Below are 24,983 nucleotides of genomic sequence, written 5' to 3' on the forward strand. Positions count from 1 at the left end.
CTACTATATAGCAGACTTTAGAACTTTACCTTGCTATATGTTTTTTAGAGATTGTTCAAGATACATTTTGGAGCACTTCTTCTGAACTATATACATTATTTAAAAACACCATGAAAATCTATCTGATGGATAAGACACAGGAATTATTTTAAAAAAATATATATATATTTTTGTCATAAACCAGTGTGACTTTTTCTTTCTTTCTCAGACATATTCAATATATCTGACTAGTTTGATAAATAGCACAAATTGAACACATTGAAACTAAAAGATGCATTATGATGTACATTATTCACCTCATATTTTTCCATGCATGACATTCATGAATGACAGAATCCCTCAAAATTCTGTGATGTCATGGAAAAACCATCTTACAAAAGCAGTTTATCTATTTATCCTCACTGTTTACTTGTATCAGGTCCTACATGACCAAAGAGAACTTGTAAAGGAGTGATGTACAGGATGGAATAAAGAGGAAAAAGAAATGATGCAGAAATTAACCAATGCACAACCAAGACCAACTAAGGGAGAACATGTATCAAAACCATTAAAATTGCATAATGTTCAATGCATTATTATAGGCAAATAACGCAGGAATGCAGAGGCAAGATTAGAAAGGCAAAGGCACAAAATGAGCTCAGACTAGCTGTGGGAATAAAGGGAAACAAGAAGACTTTTTATCAATACATTAGAAGCAAGAGGAAGACCAAGGACAGGGTAGGCCCACTGCTTAGTGAAGAGGGGGAAACAGTAACGGGAGACTTGGAAATGGCAGAGATGCTTAATGACTTCTTTGTTTCGGTCTTCACTGAGAAGTCTGAAGGAATGTCTAATATAGTGAATGCTTATGGGAAGAGGGTAGGTTTAGAAGATAAAATAAAAAAAGAGCAAGTAAAAAATCACTTAGAAAAGTTAGATGCCTGCAAGTCACCAGGGCCTGATGAAATGCATCCTAGAATACTCAAGGAGTTAATAGAGGAGGTATCTGAGCCTCTAGCTATTATCTTTGGGAAATCATGGGAGACGGGGGAGATTCCAGAAGACTGGAAGGGGGCAAATATAGTGCCCATCTATAAAAAGGGAAATAAAAACAACCCAGGAAACTACAGACCAGTTAGTTTAACTTCTGTGCCAGGGAAGATAATGGAGCAGATAATTAAAGAAATCATCTGCAAACACTTGGAAGGTGGTAAGGTGATAGGGAATAGCCAGCATGGATTTGTAAAGAACAAATCATGTCAAACTAATCTGATAGCATTCTTTGATAGGATAATGAGCCTTGTGGATAAGGGAGAAGCGGTGGATGTGATATACCTAGACTTTAGTAACGCATTTGATATGGTCTTGCATGATATTCTTATAGATAAACTAGGAAAGTACAATTTAGATGGGGCTACTATAAGGTGGGTGCATAACTGGCTGGATAACCGTACTCAGAGAGTAGTTGTTAATGGCTCCCAATCCTGCTGGAAAAGTATAACAAGTGGGGTTCCGCAGGGGTCTGTTTTGGGACCGGCTCTGTTCAATATCTTCATCAATGATTTAGATGTTGGCATAGAAAGTACGCTTATTAAGTTTGCGGACGATACCAAACTGGGAGGGATTGCAACTGCTTTGGAGGACAGGGTCAAAATTCAAAATGATCTGGACAAATTGGAGAAATGGTCTGAGGAAAACAGGATGAAGTTCAATAAAGATAAATGCAAAATGCTCCACTTAGGAAGGAACAATCAGTTTCACACATACAGAATGGGAAGAGACTGTCTAGGAAGGAGTATGGCAGAAAGAGATCTAGGGGTCATAGTGGACCACAAGCTTAATATGAGTCAACAGTGTGATACTGTTGCAAAAAAAGCTAATATGATTCTGGGATGCATTAACAGGTGTGTTGTAAACAAGACACGAGAAGTCTTTCTTCCGCTTTACTCTGCGCTGGTTAGGCCTCAGCTGGAGTATTGTGTCCAGTTCTGGGCACCGCATTTCAAGAAAGATGTGGAGAAATTGGAGAGGGTCCAGAGAAGAGCAACAAGAATGATTAAAGGTCTTGAGAACATGACCTATGAAGGAAGGCTGAAGGAATTGGGTTTGTTTAGTTTGGAAAAGAGAAGACTGAGAGGGGACATGATAGCAGTTTTCAGGTATCTAAAAGGGTGTCATCAGGAGGAGGGAGAAAACTTGTTCACCTTAGCCTCCAATGATAGAACGAGAAGCAATGGGCTTAAACTGCAGCAAGGGAGATTTAGGTTGGACATTAGGAGAAAGTTCCTAACTGTCAGGGTAGTTAAACACTGGAATAGATTGCCTAGGGAAGTTGTGGAATCTCCATCTCTGGAGATATTTAAGAGTAGGTTAGATAAATGTCTATTAGGGATGGTCTAGACAGTATTTGGTCCTGCCATGAGGGTAGGGGACTGGACTCGATGACCTCCCGAGGTCCCTTCCAGTCCTAGAGTCTGAGTCTATGAACATTGTGGATTTTTAATTACACAAGGATCAAGCATTTTGATCTAATGAATCAGCTGTTGAGGGAGTAAACAATATAAGATGGGAGGTTGATCTCTAAGAGATGTTAGAGGCCAAGGAGATAACAGAAATTATTGGATATGTCTTATATGAACTCTGGTCTAAAATGCACATGCATAGCAAGATTATTTTGAAAACTGGTATTCTCCAGTGGGCAGGGTATACTTGGGGAGAGGGACGAGAACATCCATTGAGATGAATAGGTCAGTTCACACCTCTGAGCTATTTTGTCTGTCAGGCTATATTCATTTCCTTGGCATGTTCCTGATTCATCTGAGAACATCTTATTGAAAGAATGAGCCATTTCACACCTCTGCAATCCTCCTATGCTGGAGAAGGTTGTGCAGAGACCCTTCCCCCTACACTAACCCCTGAAGTACAGTCTGGGACACTCCCCCTTAATCCCCCCTTGCTGCCTTCAGCTGGTAGATATATGCCTCACAGCCTATCAGTTACCACTTGCCTTACTCCCTGTAGTGCCCTACTGGAGGCATGAATAGGGCAGAGCTCCTGACTGAGTGGCAGTGAGTTGTTTCCAAGGAATCTTTTGTGCCCCCTAATCACATCCCCTCACTACTAACATTCCTCAAAAACAAAGAAAATTCACTTCTGAGAAATGTTAACTCTGAGTGAAAGTTGACCAGCAGTGCCTTTCATCCTTCCACAACATCTATACTTAAACCTCTGAAAACCAGGGAATAGAGTTAAGGTAAAACAAGCTTGAATCTCAGAAAACCAGGAAATACTGGGTACACACCAGTCCTTTAATGCATTGTTAACTCTACTTTCTTTGAGCAAAACCCTCATATGCCAGTAACACATTACCCATGGAGATGCTACAGAAGACTCAAGTAGCAGACCACATTAAACATGGTACAACAAAATCCAACACCCTTTTGCTGACAAAATTTGAGTTTAGATCAGGCATAGTGAATAGGAACTACCTACATCTGGCTTACACTCAAACAACAAGCCTACTCCACACAAACCACCATAGGCTTCCAAAATGTTATCACCCATTCACTGTTGTTCTGTGGCTTCTTTCTGAGATATTGACTTTGCTTACTACTCACTTAGCCAAAGAGACCAGTGTCATGCATGCTGCTAGACTGCTGGCCTTCCCCAATGGCAAAAAGAAACCTGATGCTCACATTCTTAGTTCAGTAAGGGTAAGCATGAGAAAAAACTATTTCCAGAGGCTCTTCCCAGCTCCAGAGGGTCTGAGTTAAGGTTGTTTTTCAGGGCTGGTATATACCTTAACTCTGTATTTACTAGTTTTCAGAGGCTTAAGTGTAGATGCATTTGACAGGGCTGCCCAGGGAGGGGCAAGTGGGGCAATTTGCCCCAGGCCCCGGGCTCTGTAGGGGCCCCCACAAACATGGCTGAGGCTCCGTCTCTGGCCCCATCTCCTCCCCTCCCCTCTCCCGGAGCCTCAGCCCATCCAGTAGCGTCCCTGACAGCTGCAGCATGGCTCCGGCAGGGCCCATGAGCCCCACCTCGCTCAGAGCTGCGTGGTGAAGGGGCGGGGCTGCGAGCTCCAGGCTGAGTGGAGGGAGCTGAGCTCAGGGTGGAGCTCTCAGAACCTGCCCCCTGACCACGTGGTTATAAGCGGGGCAGAGCTCAGGTTCCTCTAGAGACACGCTACCTCTGTTGAGCGAAGCTCTTGGATGCGCTGAGGCTCTGGGTGAGAGGGGAGCCAGGAGTAAGGGGCCAGGGCTGGGGGGGGTTGGCTAAGGGGCAGGGAGTCCTGGGAGCAGGGAGGGGGCAGAGGTTGGATCGTGGGCATTCCAGGGGTCTGTCAGGACTGAGCGAGGGGGTGATAGGGGTTGGGGCAGTCAGGGGATAGGGAGCAGGGGTGGGGTCCTGGGATGGTAGTGGAGGGTCTCTGGGGGACAGTGAGGGGGCAAGGAGCAGGATGGGTCGGGGATTCTGAGGGGGGCAGGCAGTCGGGGGCAGGAAGTCGGTGTGGGCTGGATAAGGGGGCAGGGCTAGGCTGTTTGGGAGGCACAGCCTTCCCTATCCTAAAGCTCATTCAGCAGTTTGAGGCTTGCAGAAGAGCCAAGCTGTTAGCTTTTCCATTAGGGCTACCATTCCTTTCACTTCTCAAATGCCAAATTATAGTCTATATTTAATTTCAGCGCCATAGGGAGATTCATGTCAGGGGACGGTAGCTTCATTTAAAATTAGTCACTGGGGGAGGGATCACATGAGAAGAGCAATATCCTACACCACCTACGTCCTTCCCAACTCTACCAAAGGAGACCCGCCCCCCTCCCCTACATTTCCTGAGGCTCCAGAGGGGTTAATTCAGTGGTTCTCAAACTTTTGTTCTGGTGACCCCTTTCACATAGCAAACCTGTGAGTATGACCCCCCTCTTATAAATTAAAAACACTTTTTTATATATTTAACACTATTATAAATGCTGGTGGCAAAGCAGGGTTTGAGGTGGAGGCTAGAAGCTCGTGGCCCCCGGTAATAACCTCGTGACCCCTGAGGGGTCCTGACCCCCAGTTTGAGAACCCCTGGGGTAATTTAATTTAACACCCTATGTCCATTCACATGCATGTGCTATTTTGAGCATTTCAGTTTTCACAACATAGGCTCATCCCAGATTTGGAACAAGCTCAAATGCTCAGTTCATGGAGTATGTACATAGTCTATACTAAAGACAAACCCACAGTAACCGTCTCCAGTTTGTGAGGGACCCAATGGAGCCAGTCTCTAGGAAACAGATAAATGCATGGAAGTTAAGACCATTAATGGCTATTAGCCAGGATGGGTAAAGAATGGTGTCCCTAGCCTCTGTTTGTCAGATGGTGGAGATGGATTGCAGGAGAGAGATCATTTGATCATTACCTGTTAGGTTTACTCCCTCTGGGGCACTTGGCATTGGCCATTGTCGGTAGATAGGATACTGGGCTGGATGGGCCTTTGCTTTGACCCAGTATGGCTGTTCTTATATTCTAACCTAAATGAACCCAAAGTTATGGAGACAGATATGAGTCAAGGAAGCCAGCAGAGTATCAGAAACCTGGAAAAATCTCTGACTGGATGGGCTCAGGCGTTTGGTCACAAGCTGAGGTGGTTCAAAAAGTTTTGGATTTTTTTTTAAGCAGAATTTTTTTTATTGTTTTTTAAACAATCAAACACAGCAAGTAGCAGATATTTGGCCACACATTTCTGAAACCTCAAACCATATTCAGGTTATAGCAGACTAATTTCAGCTTTTCAATTAAAAAAACCACAACAAATTTTGAAGGAAAGCAGATGTTGTCCATGATTTTTTTCTGCTTTTTAAAAACCCCTAGTTTTCGATCCAGAAGCAGTTTTGACAGCACATATTTGTCCAACCCTTTTAATGAGCTTTAGCGTCTTTTAGCACTAGCTGATGCTGAGAACCAGTGATGTCTTGTAAAGAAGTTTTCTCAAAACTGGATTTGTGCCGAGATGCAGAAGGTTTATTTTTCCCAGGGCCGCCCATTGGGAGGGAGCAAGTGGGGCAATTTGCACTGGGCCCCGCAGGGACCCCGACGAGAATATAGTATTGTAATTTTTTTTTATGGAAGGGGCCCCCGAAATTGATTTGCCCCAGGCCCCCTGAATCCTCTGGCATTTGTTGTTCTGGAAGGATAAGAGGCACTACTTGTCAGGATCATGACTAGGACGTGGATGTTCAGGTTTAATGGTCAGAGCCATGGGGGTGGCCAGGCCTGGGGTTTAAAGCAGAGCTGAGCTAGAGTCAAGAATCAGGACCACAGGACACTTGGGGTTGTAACTGAGATTAGAGCCAAAGGCAGAGACAGGGATCAGAAACCGAATGCCAGAGGCAATGGGCTAGCAAAATATGTGATCAGGAAATGGAGCCAGGGCTCACAACCAGTGGTGTCATGGATGGGTAAGGGCAGGAGCAGGGTGAGCAGGTAGGCACAGGTTGGATGGAAGTAAGAGCAGGTGCAGGAAACAGGATTAAGCAGCTCTGGCAGGGAACATGTTGAGCACCCAGGGAGCGCTGGGTACTGCAGGGTCAAGCAGTAGTTTAGCTCCACCAGTCAGGAAGTGCAGTCCATCTGACAGCCCCTGTCAGGGTCAGCTATGCTCAATATGTTGCTAGGGCCTGGGCTACACTAGGGGGGGTTGTCGATGTAAGATACGCAACTTCAGCTACAGGAATACCGTAGCTAAAGTCGAAGTATCTTATTCCGACTTACCTCCCGTCCTCACCGCGTGGGATTGACATCCGCGGCTCCCCGTGTCGACTCCACTACCACCGCTTGCGCCAGTGGAGTTCCGGAGTCGACGGGAGTGCGTTCGGGGATCAATATATCACGTCTAGATGAGACGTGATATATCGATCCCTGAAAAATCGATCGCTACCGCCGATACAGCGGGTAGTCTGGACGTACCCTAGGAGACTGACACTGCTGAAGCTGACTCCTAACCCTGTTGGTCAGCCTTAACTCTGTGCTAACACAATTTTTGGGTAACGAATTATGCATTCAAGACAAATAGGGGCTAAAACAGATCTTCCATTGCTTTTTGAGGTGGTGGGGAGCAGAAAAGTATATTGTCATATGATCTTTTCTTGAAAAGACTCAATCAGAACACTTAAAGATATTTTAGAAATGCATGGAAATTTTCAATAGTGCCTTCTCAATCAAACTGGAAGCTTGTCTTATCTACAAACGTCTTCTCTCATCACCAATTTCAAAACGTTACAAATCAGGGTGGGTGACAGTATGTCAGTGGGTGATGACAGAGACCTTCTGCAGGCACATACCCATACTTCTGATCCCATATTACCCAACCTGATGAGACTTCCTCTACTGTTAAATATATTCATTCAAAATCCCAGTTTCCATTACTTCTTGTTTAGTTACTGAGATAGATTATTACTATTTTAACTGGTTTCCTGGCTTTAATTTCCTGTATTGATTACAAAGCGTAGGATAACTTTGAAAGGTAGTGCCACTGTAGGAGGAAGAGATTTTTATAATCTGGTCTGTAGTGGATCATATTGACTGGTCTAGAGATAACTTAATTACACCTAATGTTCAGCCTGTGTTCCCTTTCTTGAAGTGCCTGTATTTTCTGTTGTGGACTCTCTCTCCTTGCTAAAGGTGAGTTCTTCAGTGTACATTTTCTGCCACTGAATTTTGAGAGCACTGCATCACCTCTTGGCACTCTGTACTACCTGGCACGTCAATGACACTTAAATCTTGTCGGTGGTACTGGTGCTCCTTCCCATTCCTGGCACTCACTACCCTGAAAATTTCACTAATCTTCATGGGACTCCTCTGTAGTTGATACAGCTTGAGGAGCTTTTGCTGTACATTTATTTCATGCAGTATTCTTGATTTCTAATCATGTTTTTTTTTTCCCCTGTAAAATTTGGTAATCTAAAATAGGTCTCTCTGTCATCAATACAAAAACATTCTACTGTATAATGTAATGCAAGATTTTCTTTTGGAATGTGCTTGGATATAACCTTCAGGCACAGTTTTTGCATCCAATATTTACTATCAGGCCTAGAGATGCTGTATTTTTTCTCACTCAGGTTAATGATCCTTAAATCTACACTGTACAGATTGGAGGATCCAGATAAATAGAAAGTATATTTTACATGGAATATTTTTGTAGCTTTGACCCAGCCACCTCAAGCCTCATCCTTTGCTCTGGTTTGGCCTCGGTTTTGGGGTAAAAACCCAGAAAGGCCTTGGTCAAAAGTTTTGAATTCTATGGGAGATAATTTCAGTAGAGAGCGTTACAAGAGGAATGTTAATGTTTTAGAATATTTTGTTTTTCCAGTTTGAGCCAAATCGTGCTTTCTTCACTCACATGAGGATTCACATAGAAATAAATACAACTGCATGTGTGGGTGAAGCAAATAGCTTTGGCCCCATGCAGTTAGTTAATCCTTCCTGAATGTCCAGGCAATGGTGAATCAGTTCTACAAGGCTGTCAAATTATGGAAACAGTCTGATTCTTCTCTTATGGTGTAACTCTGTTGTAATCAATTGTTAACAAGGGGGCAGTTAGTTCCATAGTATCCAGAAATTGTCCCATCTCGCTCACGTGGGGTATTTAGCTTTATTTTGGGTAAAGTCCTGCAATCTTTATTCCATTTTCATTTAGCCAGTACTCCCATTGTAGTAAATAGAAGCATTGTCTGAACAAAAATGACAGGGTTTCACCTCTAGAAATTATATACTATTCTGTAATAGCTGCAGATCAGATGGTACATACTATCTATTTTTAAGCAGAAATTCCCATTTGTAGAATAGGGTCTTGTATTTGTCACAGAGTAGCTGGTCCCTGTACACAGACTAAGCCTGGTTCCCCTGAACTGGAGCAGATGAATCCAATCCAGCCAATTAAAGACTGTTTTTTCTATTTGTTTGCTAACCTCCTTGCAAAGAATAGGCATGGCAGAGGATGCTTTGGAGCTGGGAAAAAGCATGGCCTGGTGACTGTTCTCCTTCATGGTTTTCAGTATTTAGATTATGAATACATCTGTGTTTAACTCTTAATTTTTTGCACCCTACAAAAAGTTCTTTGATTTAATTAAATTATTATATTTATGCTTGTTTAATATTTTAGTTTTTCTTCTCAGTAAGTAAAATAATACATGTATTTCACAGACCTATTTTTTCCTTTTCCATTTAAAGTTTTCTCTCTCCCCTGCACTCATTAGCAACAACAGCGGAGGGTACATCATCTAAAAATAGATATGTTCATCATTCAATAATATTTTGTATCTTTCTAGATTGGAGGCCAATGTAATTGTAAGAGACATGTGTCTGGCAGACAGTGCAATCAGTGCCAGGAAGGATTCTACAATCTACAACAGTCAGACCCTGATGGCTGCAGTCCCTGTAACTGTAATACCTCTGGGACAGTCAGTGGAGATATTACCTGTCACCAAAATTCAGGCCAGTGCAAGTGCAAAGCAAATGTTATTGGTATGTGTAATGTAAGCGTTTTCAGCCATATTTCTTATCTGCTAGAAATAAAACATTTTATTTCTAACTGAAAAATACAGTAAATTTCTTTTGCTGAAGGCAGATTAAAAAACTGAATGAAATTAACTGTCTAAAAATTATTAATTTAATAATTCTATCAAACTACAGTTTGAAGCTTAGTTTAATCAACCCTTTAGAAGTCTCTCTATTCCATAGCTGCATTGGCTCACATAGCTCCATACTAATAACTCACAGAAATAATATTAATTTGCTTACCGGGTAGATGTTTCTTTTAGGAAATTAGGACTTTTTCAGAATATTTTATACTTAATGAGTTCTAAGCAAATCATTTCCATGCTAGTTTTCTTAATAGACCAAAATAAATGGATTTTTTCCCCCTCAAAATATTCTGTGCTAGAGGGTCCCTTTGTGATAAATCTTTCCATGTTTTTTCTATTGTATTTCTTTGAACTGTTCCTATGAAATGCAAAATAAGTCAACTTTATTCCACAGATCATGAACATTGCTAGGGTTAGTTATCAAGGGCCACATAATTTTAATTTTGTAATTCAATGCCAAGATGATTATAATAAACTGCTACCTTCTGTGTTATTTATCATTTTTTTTACAAGACGTGCTTTTTTGTTTGTTACTCCCACAGGTATTTTTCAGAAATTAGATTTGATTATAGCAATTTATTACTTCCAGCATATTTGAGGGGAGCCACAGCCACATAAGGACAAAATTTATCAAGTGCCCAAAATACACAATGTACATAATACACTTTGAAATATTGATGTATGGGAATATTATGCAAGGAGAATTTCCTGATAAAGTGAGCCCTGCATGGTAACTGTACGTGTCTCAGGCCATACATATGGCTCAAAAAAACTCTATACCTATTTATCATTCAAACTATTAGTAATCTGTATTTTTTGAACCAACCATGATCATATGTTGATACTAAAAATACCTTTCAATGTTCAGATCTTAGGTAATTCATATTTACTAAATTGTGAACAACTGCTTCTTCCAGACTTCTAAATCTCTGTTAGTGTCCACCCATATCTTTGTAAGAGAGAAATATGATAGCTCTTGAATTGTTGTGAATTTTTACAAGTTGTTATTCTTTGTTCTTGTGGCTGGAATTTCCAAAACAAGCCTATAAATAAATAAATACATGAAAATGTGCCTTTAAAAGGATCTAATCCTGAGTAATTCTGAGCTTCCTTCATATGGAGTGCTGAGTGCCTTTAACTCTTGTTGTCTACAGTGGGGATTAAAGTGTGGTCAACATCCCTCAGGAGGTGCTCAGGATCCTTGCTGGATCAAACAATCCTGATTTTTTCAGTGTAAACAGTTAATGCATCTTAAAATTGAATTTCCTACATTAAATAACAATTCTGTTGTATATTTTTTTAATATACATTTGGGACCTGATTTTGGATTCTTTGTATATTCCCAAGCTTGCTTTGAAGTCAGTGAGAAATTGGGTGTGCAAGGATTGCAGGATCAGACCCTTGCTTACTTAAATTATTTCAAACCTTTTACACTATCTATTAAAGTATTTGGGATGATTTTTCTCTTCACTTAAAAAAAAATCTATGAGGGGTGGAGGAGAGGAAGATACCAAAGCCCAATCTTGTAAACATGTATGTACATGCTTATCTTTAAGCACAGTTGTTTCATTGACCTCAGTGAGACTACTTGTGCTTAAAGTTAAGCACGTCAGTAGGATTGTTTACACAACTAACTGTAATTACTCTGCTTTCCCTTGTTACCATGTGTAAATAAATGTTATTTACCAGTCCCTGTGCAGTGAACTTTTATAAAGAAAAGCTACCTCTTTAAAATGTAGGTTGAATTATTTTTTTAAACTTGGTTTACAAGTAACCTCAATCTATTTTCATTTTGTCTAAAGAAATGTGATAACAGAAAATGTAACTGTGTACTGCAATGTTATGGAACGTGAACTGTTAGAGTTAACACAACTGTTAAATCTTACTAATGATTCTATCACCAGTAAAATACATTAGCACCAATAATTTTATTAAAGTAGGTCATTCATCTAGAATAAAAAGGTAGAAGAATGTGAATTAAATGCCAAGCGTGCTAACTCCCCCGTACTTGTTAACATTGAATGTGATGCCCTGTAGGCCTTCCTCAGTATCGTTAGGAATAGATTACCTGTCAGGAATATGTATGGCATATTCAAATAAGCACTGCGCATATTTTTAAAACTGATATGATATGAATCCATGTAGACCAATTTTAATAGTTCAAAATGAGTCATAATTCTTGTTAACAATACAGTTATTTTTAAAATTTGCAGCAATAGTGGGCCTTTTTTATTTTCCTTATTGAAATTAAATGATATGCCTTAGGTGAGCCATTCATCACTGTTAAAGGAATTTGCCTTCTGTTGAAGTTCTCGAGCTTTTATCCATGTATATAATGCACATCCTACCATTTCAAGACATGCTTTTCTACATATGAGTTTCTAAATGTATTATATTTATGGATTTTTTTTAAAGGATGGAAATATTTTGTTAGTATCAAGGTTTTTTTTTCTTTTACTGGATGCCACAATTAAACTGTCGTATCACAGTGAAAGATTTTCCCACTGAAAACTAACACACACACACCTGTGAGTTAGCATTTCTCAAATAATAATTTACTTTGCTTTCTGGTGAGGTAAATTTTATAAACCAAAATTCAGCTGCAACCCTGAGGCAGGGATAAAACAATGAATTTGTAAACAAAACTAACAGAGCTACAGGATGAAATTTGAAAAAAAACAATTTACTTTCTAATGTATTGTATTAACTGAATCATACATCTAGACAAAAGCATTATTTCATCTTGGATTATGGAAAACATTTTCTGTATCCCATAAAGACTCCTAATAAACTCTGGTATATAAGTGTAATCAATATTAAAATTGAATTATGATGAGTAAAACCCATCGAAATTAGTCTAATTTGCAGTGTTTATGTATATGTCATCAAAATGAGTTGACAGCCCTCAGCACAACTTCTGCCCATCCATTTTGTATCATCTCTTGTAGTTAAGAAGATAGGTCATGTAACAAGTGGTCAAAAACATTTAGTTTTTGCCAGAGGTTTTACAATGTGCTTGAGGTGAAAATAAATCTATCTAAAAAACTGTTTATGAAAAACAACAAAAACCTTATTATTTCTGAAATATAAACATACAAAAATAGCTGTTACATTAGCTCCTGCTGTTTTCTGTAGTTTTGTGCAGCCACCTCGTTGCTGCTGCTATTAAAAATTGTTGTGGGAAAGAACTTTTTTTTAAAAGATCTAAAATATATAGTTTGTATTGAATTTCTGTTGACTGAATTGAATGTCACCTCTCCTTTCTCCTTTTATTAATAATTTTTTCTCTCTTCAGGGCTCAAGTGTGATCATTGTAATTTTGGATTTAAAGTCAGCAGAAATTTTAATGAACATGGATGTGAGCCTTGTCTGTGCAATATCTATGGCTCACTGAACCAATTCTGCAACCCTTTTACTGGGCAGTGCAATTGTAAAGAAGAAACCAAAGGGCTTCAGTGTGACACCTGCATGGACAATTTCTTTGGACTGGATGCTACTGGCTGTAAGACTTGTGACTGTAATATCGCAGGATCGCTTTCTGGAATGGTTTGCGATGCTACGACAGGGCAATGTGTATGTAAACCTAATACTGGAGGAAGACAGTGCAATGAATGCTTAGATGGGTATTACAAAGTACAACAAAATAATTCCTTAGCCTGTCTGCCATGTAATTGTGATAATGCTGGTACAGTAAATGGCTCTCTGTTGTGTGACAAATCAACAGGACAGTGTTCTTGCAAAGCTGGTGTAACTGGGCTTCAGTGCAATCAGTGTGTGCCTCATATGTACAATCTTACCATTAGCAACCTTCTCGGCTGCCAGATTTGTGACTGTGACTCCTTGGGGACATTAGCAGGAACAGTTTGCGACCAGATCAGTGGACAATGTGTATGCCTGCCTAATCGTCAAGGAAGAAGGTGTAATCAGTGTGAATCAGGTAAGGAAATTGGAAGAAAGTTGCTTGTCACACTCTGCAGTATTCCAAAATCAGAACGGTCTTTTCCATTATTATGCTGGTCCTTTTTGATAGGGCTTTAGCCCTGATTCACCTCCAATTTATACGTTTGTTTTCATACTTGTACATCTCCATAGACATAAATGAAGTTACTCCTGATTTGACTGGTGATTTGTTATAGGAGTTGCAGCAAATGGAGGTCTTGAGGAAGGAATTGAAAGAGTTTCCTCAAAGTTCAGTTCAGCAAGGGTCTTCCATGCATGAGCGGTTAGTATGGAGGAAGCTGTGGAGACATTTGTAGGAACAGTTTAAGAAGGCTGGCAAAACAAATTGTCCTATAAGTGCATGTGATTGCACCATAATGTTGGGGATATGCAGGTTCTCACAAGGGCTAAGCAAGGATTGGCCTTATAAGCAGCTGAAAATGCAACTGGTACATCACAGAGCACTGAAACAATTAAGGAATTTCATTCTACATTACCGTAAATTGAGTTTATATCTGAGTTTATGATAGTGGGTAGCACTATAATTATCTTTTTATTAATTTTTAGAAAACAGGTGAATATAATGAAACCCCATGTATTATTAACCTAATCTGTGTTAAAGAGAGAGATTTAGTTCATGTTAAATTTATAGGCAGTTTGTTAAAGTAGCAGTGCACATTAGAAGGTACATTGGAGCCTCATTGGGTTTAATATGCCATTCGATAACTTGAACATAGGTTAAAAATGCAGCTTAACCTCCATTAGTATTTTTTTACATTAATTTAAATTATTTTAGGTATGTGTACTAATAAATATAGCACTATTGTGGTTTTTTTTTCATTCCTTCCCCAGTTCTGTCTGACCTGCCGACACTCTACAGCGGGCACTTAATCAGAGAGCAGGCTGGGGCTAGGTAGAGGAGTGATGTCAAGGCTTCCTGAGTCAGTGACCCACCCTTGTCCTTGAAAAGTGAAGGCAAGGGTTTATGTAGATCTATAAAATGTCTAATTGATAGTATGAACAGAATAGCATGTGGAATAACCTACATGGCACACGAGGGAATATTTTCACATACTTGTTTGTTTTTAAAAAAAATCTTGTTATGAGAAAGTAATTTGTCTTGTTTTACTAAGAAATGTATATAAATGTGTAAGTGATTAGCATTGAGTTTACTGCTTTATAGATGAGTTTGATTCCTTAACATTGCAAGGGCCCCATCTTGTACTCATTGTATTAAATAGGAGTTTTGTGTTGACTTCAGTAGTATGGACCCTAAAAATATCACCTGGCCTAGGTCTTATACAGCTCTTTCCATCAGTAGATCTCAAAACACTTTATGAAGAGAGCCAGTATCATATACACATTTTACAGATGGGGAAACTGAGTCACTGAGCGATGAAGTAACTTACCTCAGGTCACCCAACTGGCCGGTGGGAGACCTGGGAATAGAACCCAGCTGAACCAGAGTCCCAGCCCAGTGCACTGTTTCCTGGACCACATGATAGATGCTGATATCAGGGTACATTCAAAGGAGGGAGGAGAAATTTTGACGATGTACAATAGTAACCCGAAAAAGATCTTTGAAGTGTCAGTATTAGATTTTCACTGTTGTAATAATGAGGGGATTTTTAAGGTGGGGAGTAATGTGGAGGAGGAGGAGGAGGGTAAGAAGGCAGGAAGGAATACATACCAGTGGATGAATCACTTTGGATGATTGAACTTAATCTTGCAATTTCTAGATCAGCTATTGAAAAAAACCCTGAGAAACCCAAATCTGTTAAAACAACATACTAGCCCTGTATGTAATAAGTATAACACAGTGAGTTATAATAAAAATACCCAGCTCTGAAGAGTATGCATTCTTTAAAATATTATTTGTTTACAAACTGATCTGATGATAATAGTGGTCTTGAATTATGGAGCAATTTCATCGGTTTCAAATAATCTAACAATGTCCTTTGGCTTTGCCTTAGGCCAAAGCATATCTGTAGCCATCACAGACTAATTAAAAGCATGTAATTAATTAGGTAAAAATGGCAAGCATAAAAATATATTAAGAGTAGGTTAGATTGATGGGACAATGCACCTATTTTAACTCAGTTTCCTGAATAAATTTACTCTGATTTATAGCATAAACTCAAGTAGTTTTAAGTGTTCTCATTTCCCAGTATATTTCCTTAAAATAAATTCAAGTAAGAGACCTAAAATTAGCCACAAAAAGATAGATATTTGCACTCTAACTTTCAAAAAAATCTCTGTTTGATGTGATTCAAAATCTCAACACATCCTCATGCCTTCTCGTCCTGTTTTCTCACCCATGGAGAAAGGAGATCAATTAGCTATGTTTCATGGGGAAACCTCAGGTCTCCTGGTTTGTTGCTGATTTATAAAGAATAGTTTTCTTGCATAGATTTTTGTTTTTGACTGAAAAAATATTGAAATTAAATACAACTTGAGGGAGGCACTGTTTGCTCAGATATTTTAATTAGTGCTGTATGGAAAGGAGAACCAACCCTTTTTCAAAGAAAAAAAACCCTTTTTACTTCACACATGAACTTAATGCCTATGAGAGGCAGTGGATTTACAGCCCTGAAGAATTAAAGCCTCTAGCCACAAAGCAAGTACAGTACTATTTGCCCTGGACCTGTCTTCACTCACTGTGTACATGCCCTGTCAGCACGCTTCCCTGCCACCCTGACCTGGATGAGCAACCTCTCCACAACCATTCAGGCCTTAGAACCTGTGCTGAGCAGAGGCCTTGCAACAGGAAGGCATTTAGGAGTTTCTTGTAACCATAGACCACAACTTTCCATGCAGCCACTCAGAGCAGGTCTATACCACTGCTTATGTCGATATAATTTATCTTACTCAGGGGTATGAAAAAACCACCCCCCGACCGATGCAAGTTACAGCAACGTAAGTGCTGTTCTCACTGACGTTATGTCAGAGGGAGACGTTGTCCCACTGACATAGCTTCCACCTCTTGTGGAGGTGGAATAATTATGCAGATGGGAGAATTCTCTTAGGTCGGCATAGAGCGTCTTCACCTGACACAGCACAGCTGCATCAGAACAGCTGCACCAGTGTTGCGCTTCTAGTGTAGACTAGTCCTCAGACTTTGACTTGAGGTAAAATTTTCAGACGTGCCAATGACACATTTTCAAAAGTGCCTAAGTAACTTTAGGAGCCTCTCTCACATTTGAAATGGGACTTCAGTCCTAAGTCGCTTGAATTAGACACTTCAGCTAGTTTGGAGACAACTGACTAAATCCCAAGCAGCCATTTCTTAAAGCCTCTCCCCAAAACTACTGTTTCTGGTTAGCAACAGATGGATGAATGCCATGAGATGCTGCACAAGACTACTAGGAAACAAATGTTCTGCATATTACAAATGTTTTGGGCAATTAATGGGCTGTTAGTCTCTCAAGACTAGATATCAGGGAACATTGGTTAGCGAGAACCTCCTGATGCAAGGTAGGACTGAAAGGGGATGATGCAATTCACTGGGGCTAGAGGTTCCCCAGCTGTTGATATGTTGAGGGATTTAAAAAAAAAAACAACTTCCTTCATTATTGTATTTTTTCCTCATTCTCTGCCCTTCCCTTTCCCATCTCTCCACCTTACAATTAGAGGAGAGCATCTCAATCAGATCCCTTCCTACCTCGCCATTGTAACTGACGAACATATACAGTGTGCCATGGTTAGGTGCTGCCACTAGTAGCACAGACAGAGATCTATTCTGCTCCCGCTGTGCGGTGATGCAAAATACTCACATAGCATGCTACCTTTGTCATCAGCAAGGAATTCTGGTCTCACTGTCAGGATTTCAGTTGCATTTCTATTCTCTTGCCATGCTGGCCAGGATAGTGCTTAGCCCAACATGTGCAATATCCGTTTGCAATTTGATGCCTCTTCTATCTTGTTTTTTGGTGATCTAGGACTACATTTTTCAAAAGTGACTTCTGAGTGCCCATATGAAGCGCTTCAAATAGTCCTAATTTTGAGAGAGCAGGCACTGATCACTTTCTTAAAATCAGCTTCCCCAACTTGTCTCTTAACTGGGTATCCAGAATCAGAGGCACCCAAAACTGAAAGTCACTTTTGAAGATTTAAGCCTTATTGTGTATATTTAGAACTTTGAAGCGTCACCATGGCAAAAAGTTTATAAATGATTAGTAACAGAGAGAGAGTGCCAGATCCTTACCTGCTCTAAATGGGCATAGCTTTATTGACTTCAGGATTTAGGATCTGGCCCTAAAATGGTAACCTTAACTATAGGGTTTGCTGCTGTAACAATTATAATAAAAGATGTTCCTATGAGCAAGTCAGTTCAGTTGAGATTCATTGTAATACTTTAGACTTACTCATTTATCTGTTTCCGTCCTTTGTCACTTGTAAATTTTTATGCTAATTCACTAGTGGATAAGGGTCTGTCTTTTTCTAGATTCCACTAGGGTCTGCCTAATATTAATGTTTAGTATTTTCTCGGCAGATTATAAATTAGATACCTACCAAGGTGCACTGACCTTTTGCATGAGGTCTAGGGTTAAACTTGTTTCCTATCTTCCAGCTATACTCTTACAGTTGAGTTCTTCATTGTGCTCGAGAGTGACATTGCTGGGAAATGGCCTCCTCTATTTATGTACAGGACAGGTACTATACTGTACATGCAACTGCAGTTTGAGATAATACATGCTGCCTCACTAATAACTTCAAGATATTCAGTCTCTGTGATGGCTCAGTTCTGGGCCTCTCTGGAATAAAGTGCCAGCAGTATGGTTGTTTTATGGTGCGAATGTGTGTTAACTGGAAACTGATATCACTTGACTGTCCACTTGAGATTTATCTCACTGAGGACCAGAAGCTAAACTTGAACAAAGACTTGAGCAGTAAAATTCTAATGTTTTCAATTTGTTTAGTTCTTTTGCTATTTTGGATATGAGCTCACAGCACAACATTGCTGCAAAGAAAGACAATTCCACCCTGGGGGTGTATATATAAAGGTATCACTTGTAAGAGAGAGGAAATAATGCCTTGGTTAGATAGCACATTACAATGCAATTTTGGGCCTTTCATTATAGAACAGGACATCAGAAAGTTAGAGGGAGAGTTCATGAACAACTGAAGAACTTGACTAAAGAAGAGAAGCTTACTGAACTTTATATAATCAGGGAGGAAAAGTGACTAAGAGGTCTATGAGAATGCTGCAAGAGTGTATGAGAGGAGGGGAAAATTTTTCTCTGTCCTTGTGAGTCATACCATAAAGAATAATAGAAAAATGTTGACAAAGGGATGCCCCCTCCCACCAAAATATTCTATTTTTGTAAAGCATTTTGAGATGTGTGGATGAAAAGTACTATATAATGGTTTGGTGGCATTCTTATATTAGAACTTGCTTTATTTAATATATTTATTAATGGTTGGGGCGAGGGATAAACAGTGTGGTGACATGCAATTAATGTAGATATGTCCGCACTAGACAAGAACTCCAGGAAGACACCACAAAGCAAGGAGAACGGGCAGCACAATAGATTAAATTCATTGTTGACAAGTGCTAAGTAATGCATATTGCAAGAAATAATTTGAACTACTCATACACAGTACTAGATTCTAAATTAACTATTGTCACTCAGAGAAAAAGGCTAGGGCAACTTAAACCTGATCCTCTGCTAAATGCGCAGTGGGGCAACCCACCAGCTCCTAAAATAACATTAGTGTGCATAAGAAATGAGAGAGGAAATAATGTTATGCTTATGAGAAGCACACGGGATCTTTTTAGCGAAAAGACAATGCGCCGTGTTTATTGAAGATACAACAATTAGCATATTCATTCAATCACATATATGCACGCACACACACAATTGCCCTGCCAGTCGATGTTATAGTTACCAGTCCAGAATCCAGATCAATCTAGTGGCCAGCTAGGTTGATCATGGGTAGGGAGGAACCGGGTTCTGTCGGTCATGACACAATGCTCTCGGCAAGTCTTGGCAGGACGAACCCAAAGTTTCTTGGCAAGGCACCCTGTTTATATAGTGATTTTTTTTAATTGGGACCAATGAGGTTTGCACTGTTCTGCTGTAATTTAATTGTTTGAGCACTTGCTTTTTTTTTTTTTATTTTTAATTTTTTTTTCTTACGTTTTTTAGGGAGTTACCCCATGCTGGTTTTGATCACAGCTATCTTGTTCCCATTGACAGGTGCCTGTCTTATTTTTAGAGTTGTTAATTTGCCCTTTTTGACGTTTTAGTAGGGGCGTGTTGTAATCTTCTGGCGCCCTTGCGTCTGTCCTCTGTTCCTCCCTAGAACATTTGGTCCTGTAAAGGCCTTTACACTTATTTTCTAACACACACACTCCTCATTCACACACAAAACAGAATTGATTTACACAGAACATTTGAATAGGAACATCAAATTGCAATGCAAGAGAAAAACGATTATTACATTCTTTTACTTATTTTAAAATGCTAAATCTACAACAAAGTGGTGACCCTAAAAGGTCTGTTATGCCTTGAAATCAGCTCAGACACAGATTCTGGCTGATGCACCTCTACCAATGGCCCATTAGGCCGTTCCTTTCTGCTATTCAAAAAGAGTGGCTGGCAGGATATGATTAAATCATACACCAATACATTTAATACATGCTACATTATTATTCTTTACTTTTTATCCTAAATTATATAAAATACAAACCTAAAATATTTCTACTACATGTGTGGTGCTACTTTACTTGAGTTCAGGATTCAGCTCTGGTCAATGTCAAAAAGATTTAGTAGGGATAAGATATTCAGAGGTGGATGACGAAAATGATTAGAGATCTGGATAGATTTTCATATAAGTAGAGATTGGTAAGAGAACATGGTAGAGGTATATCACACAAAGCAGTGTTCCCCAACCTTTTTAGTCTGGCGGGCACCAGACGACGAGCCACAGAGGACCGTGGCGGCGACAAGCATCCGGCGAAATGCTGCCAACAAATGGTGTCATCCAGAGGCACGGCGACACCTCTGGATGACTCTGTTTGTTGACGTAAAGCAGCGTCATCCAGAGACGTTGCCGCTGAAATGCCGTCAAATTTCAGCAGCATTTTGATGGATGCTTGTCCACCGGCCAGTGCGCGGGCGCACTTAGATGCCCTAGTGTGTGCCATGGCAGCTATGGGCACCGTGTTGGGGACCCCTGACATAATGAGTGAGGAAGTGAGGGTCAACCAGATGCTTCTGTATATCTCTTTTTCATAATATCAGAACAAGGGGATGGGGGACAAAACTGAAAGCAACCATTTTAAAATAGAGAAAAGAAAAGTTCTTACACAAAAACTAATCAGCCTGTTAACTCGTTGTCTGACTATACTGAAAGAAGGACAGGACTCATTTAATATGGGTTTGATCAGGCCGCAACTTTATTATTTGATGTCTGGGACTACCTGGCAGATAAAAGTGTACAGTGCAGGTAACCCCCTGTTTATTCAGTAATTACCCCAGGGGGCTTTCACCAGCTCCCCCTCTTTTTCCATCCAGGTCCCTCCAGCAAATCCATTGCTGGGACCTTACCACCCACACCCTGCCCTTGTAGGAAGGTTAAAAATGGGGGCGGGGGGTTGGCTCCGTGCCTTACCAATCATAGGAGTCTCCAGCCACCGCCCCATTCGTTCCTTTAATGAACTCCTTTTTAAGTCCTTTTCCAAGTCATTTATCTGGTCACTGTAAAACTTTCCTATGGACATCCACCCCACACTAAAATAATGAATTGCCACATATAGCCTATTGCCCTTCTTGCCATGCATGAACAAAGCCCTACCTGAGCCCGCTGTGGGGAAGGTGAAAAAATCCCAACTACACCCAGGCCTTTTTTTGCAGCAGTTTTCTTCTCCCACTCCCCCCTAACCATAAAGCACTTTTCCCTTCATTTGGCCAGCCAGCCAAATACCCCCTGCTTAAAGATGCAGTCATTGCCACAGAATGCAGAGCTTAGTAGAAGTTTTAAAAAAAAGGTATTGAGATATTTATATGGATAATAGGAACATTGACCACAAAATGTTAGACAGGATGGTTTTCTTACTAAGGTACTTTAGCCCTCATGTTTGGGCACATAAACCAACCACTTACCTAGAAAATTTTAGGAAGGAAATTCTTCAATGAGGACATATCAGTTTCTTGCAGTTCCTTTGGAAGTGACTGGTACTGGTATTATCAGAGACAGGTTCCTGGACTAGATGAACTACAGCTCTGATCTTGCATGGCATTATGTGCATGTTCCTGCAGTCTGTGTTGCATTCATTAGTGCCTCCCATGCAGTGGGATCTTTGTTTCCCCCACTGTCTGATACCTGTGGGACTGTTGTCCTGTTTTTTAATACTGCTCTGCCTATGAAGATGATTTGCGGGATTCAGAATAGAAAATCAAAGTTGGCAAGCAGAGAATAGATAACAGCTTCAGAAAATGCCATATAATGGGCTTAGACACCCTGCTCCACAAAATAACTGCATAGATTTGTAGATGTTGGGGTGTGTATATGTACTAGGTTTGTTAGGTGGTGGTGGGTACATTATTCAATTGCTAAATACGAATGCACAAAATTATATTCTTCTGTTTGTATTGCTTTTTCTGCAAGTTTGTTAAAATGTGTATTTGTTCACCAATTTGTCTTTGCTAGGTTTCTACATATCTCCATACCGTGCTTCTGGCTGCTTGCCTTGTTTATGCCACATAACTGGTTCAGTGAATCAGGTCTGTAATAGTTTAACTGGCCAATGTGTTTGCCAAGATGCTTCCGTAACTGGACAGCGATGTGACCTCTGCGGAAAACTTTATTTTGGATTTGATTCTGATTCAGGGAAGTAAGTATTTGTTTTGTTTTGATTTTATAAATACAGTTTATTTCAAATTTCTTCTTCATATTTCTTCACACCAACTAACTTTAAAATCATTAGTAACAATAAAAAAGCCGTATATTGAAAACAGTCTTCCACTGAAATTTATACATGTCCAGATTTACACAGGACCCATTCCCACACCCACTGAAATCAATAGAAGTTTTACCATTGACTTCAGTAGAAGCATAATTAAAACCTTAAGCTATGTCTCATGTTTATAATGATTTGAGGATTGTCTTAGTACCGTTATTCTATGTGTGAAATAATTAACTATTCAGGTATTTGGTGTGGTATGTGGAAAAAAAGTTACACGCTATTCTTATCAATAATTAACACTGGTGGGAAAATTGCAGTGAAAATGAAATTTCACCGGAGAAAGATGGCAAAACTTTGATGTCCCCATATTTTCTATTAACAATAGCAGAAAATGTATAATTTGCAGAGAATGGATTCATCTAATGACAGACTTTTCCATTTCCAAAATCTGTAGTCCCAGATTCTCTCTTATCAGCACCCTAATTTTGTGGTGCAGGGAAAATTTTGTATCTAATGTATCCTAGAACCTTTATGTGCACTAAAATAGTGTGAATATACTTCCTTGAATGTCTGAGGTACATCAGTAGGTGATGTATTGTTATTCTGTCTATTGCTCTATCTTTCTCTTGCAGCTTCTTCTTTTGCTTGTCTAATCCCCACAATCTCAATTTCCTTTTTACATGTTGTCCAATAAGATTTCACAGGCACTTGTATTATCACATTTTCCTGCAGACCACATGATTGTAAAGTATTTTGCTACATTTAATATTTATATTTTTTTAAAAACAGAATTAAATGACAGGGATATGACATCCCTATACTAACCTTGAGTGAAAAAGGGTATAAATATATCCAGACCCTAGAACATGAGTGTATATGTCTTCCTGAGTGCACTTGACATTGTAGATTTTTTCACTTTAACTTTTATGTTATTGTTATCATTAGGCAGGGGATTTTTTAGCGTTGCGGGTCAGAGAGGTATCTGTTAATAGCACTCCTGGAATCTGTAAGAATGGGGATTTTCTGTTTCACTTCCTGTCATTCTTGATGGTAAGGGATAAAAATAATGTAATATTAAGTTTCCTTCTAAATTCATCTTCCTTATTCTTTAGTTTGAAATAGGATTTGACTTTGAGTTCCAGACAGGATGTGAAAAGGTTCACAATTTCTGTCTGGTCAGCAATGCCTTTTGTGCACTAGAGGTGGGCTCAAGCCGCCAAATTCATATCTGAATCCGTATCTCAAATAACTTAGTTTGAGAATGTCTGGATCCCAGAGTTTTGGTTACTACTGTCCTAAAGGTGTTTTCTTACAAAACTGAGATTTGAATCAAGACTGAGCTTTAACACTCCACTTCTCTTTTTTTGCTTCATAAATTGTCAATCAATTATGTTAGGCAAAAGACAATGTACGCTGTTGACTTGTGCCACCAATGGGTAGGCTTCTGTTCTGTTCTCCTCAGGTTCTGATACCACACTCTCTCTTTGTGGTAATATTTGTATGCCTTGCAGTAGTGCATTAAGCAAAGACTCTCATGTTTGTTTGGCTTCATGTTTAGTAATATCCTCTTAGCTATTTATAATTATACAGTTCTGTTGGTAATGGTAACAGAGTTAGACAATGCCAGTATCATAGTCATGAGGAGGAATATGGATTTAATCTCCCATTGATGCAAGCATTTGTTATCCGAATTTTTTAGAAATCCATTTAAGATTCTTCTTGTTCTTAATCCCACAAGGCCTCCATTTTACCTCACAACAAAGAATTCCAGCATTGGGCTTTTTAGTAATTTACAGTGGAATGCTTGTCCTTTGTGCAAGGGTAGTGGAACCAGGAGGGCTAGAGGGGCTAGCACCCCTGTAATGGAAATATTGTGGGGGATCCACCTCTGTGTAAACTCCTGCATGCCCCCGGGGGAATGGGTGGGGCAAGGAGTGGGACCCAGTGGGCCTGGAATGGTCTGGGAGCAGGTGGGAAATCCAGAAACCCTCTTTCCCAACCTGGAGCTGGTTGGTGCCCCCTTGCCTCCGAGTCTCAGTACTTCCCTTCACTCCCCCACCTATTCCTTCACACACACTTCACAGCGAGCATCTCCCTGCCCCCCCATGTGTAGAGCCAAAGTAATCAGGTTTTATATGGGGAATGCAGAGAAAGGGAAGTACAGAATCCCATACCAAGCTTAGATCCAGGCAATGGAACATCTGCAGAAAGTCTGCGTCCGCTGCTGTGCACCCAGCTACACTTGAGGCTGGTGGACCTATCAGCTATGTCTCAGTATACTCCCTGGGACTCCCATAATCCCTGAACAGGCCTATGGAGAGAGAGCTACCATAGAGCTTGGCTTTGGTAGTATCTGCGAGATCTGGATCCTCCTGTGTAGTAGATCCATGATGATTCCACTGTATGATGGGCAATGTTCCTTCTCTTCAGAAGGGTTTCTCTATTAAAAATGATCATCTGTAGCCATATTTGCCTGTCTGTTTTCATTCAGTTTTTCAAATTTTAAGACTTCTTTTAAAAAGGAGCGATTT

The 24,983-nt window shown here is 40.0% G+C and overlaps 1 protein-coding gene across 1 annotated transcript in view; it reads left to right on the forward strand.

Moving 5' to 3' along the window:
• The window catches only part of USH2A (usherin), a 596,134-nt gene that overhangs the window by 96,551 nt on the left and 474,600 nt on the right, over positions 1-24,983 (forward strand). Inside the window, 3 exon segments of the mRNA XM_030557510.1 lie at positions 9,288-9,483; positions 12,898-13,539; positions 22,197-22,380. Of these exon segments, the coding sequence (XP_030413370.1) occupies positions 9,288-9,483; positions 12,898-13,539; positions 22,197-22,380 (1,022 nt within the window).

Source organism: Gopherus evgoodei, chromosome 3 (assembly GCF_007399415.2).
Source record: "Gopherus evgoodei ecotype Sinaloan lineage chromosome 3, rGopEvg1_v1.p, whole genome shotgun sequence".
Taxonomy (NCBI): domain Eukaryota; kingdom Metazoa; phylum Chordata; order Testudines; family Testudinidae; genus Gopherus; species Gopherus evgoodei.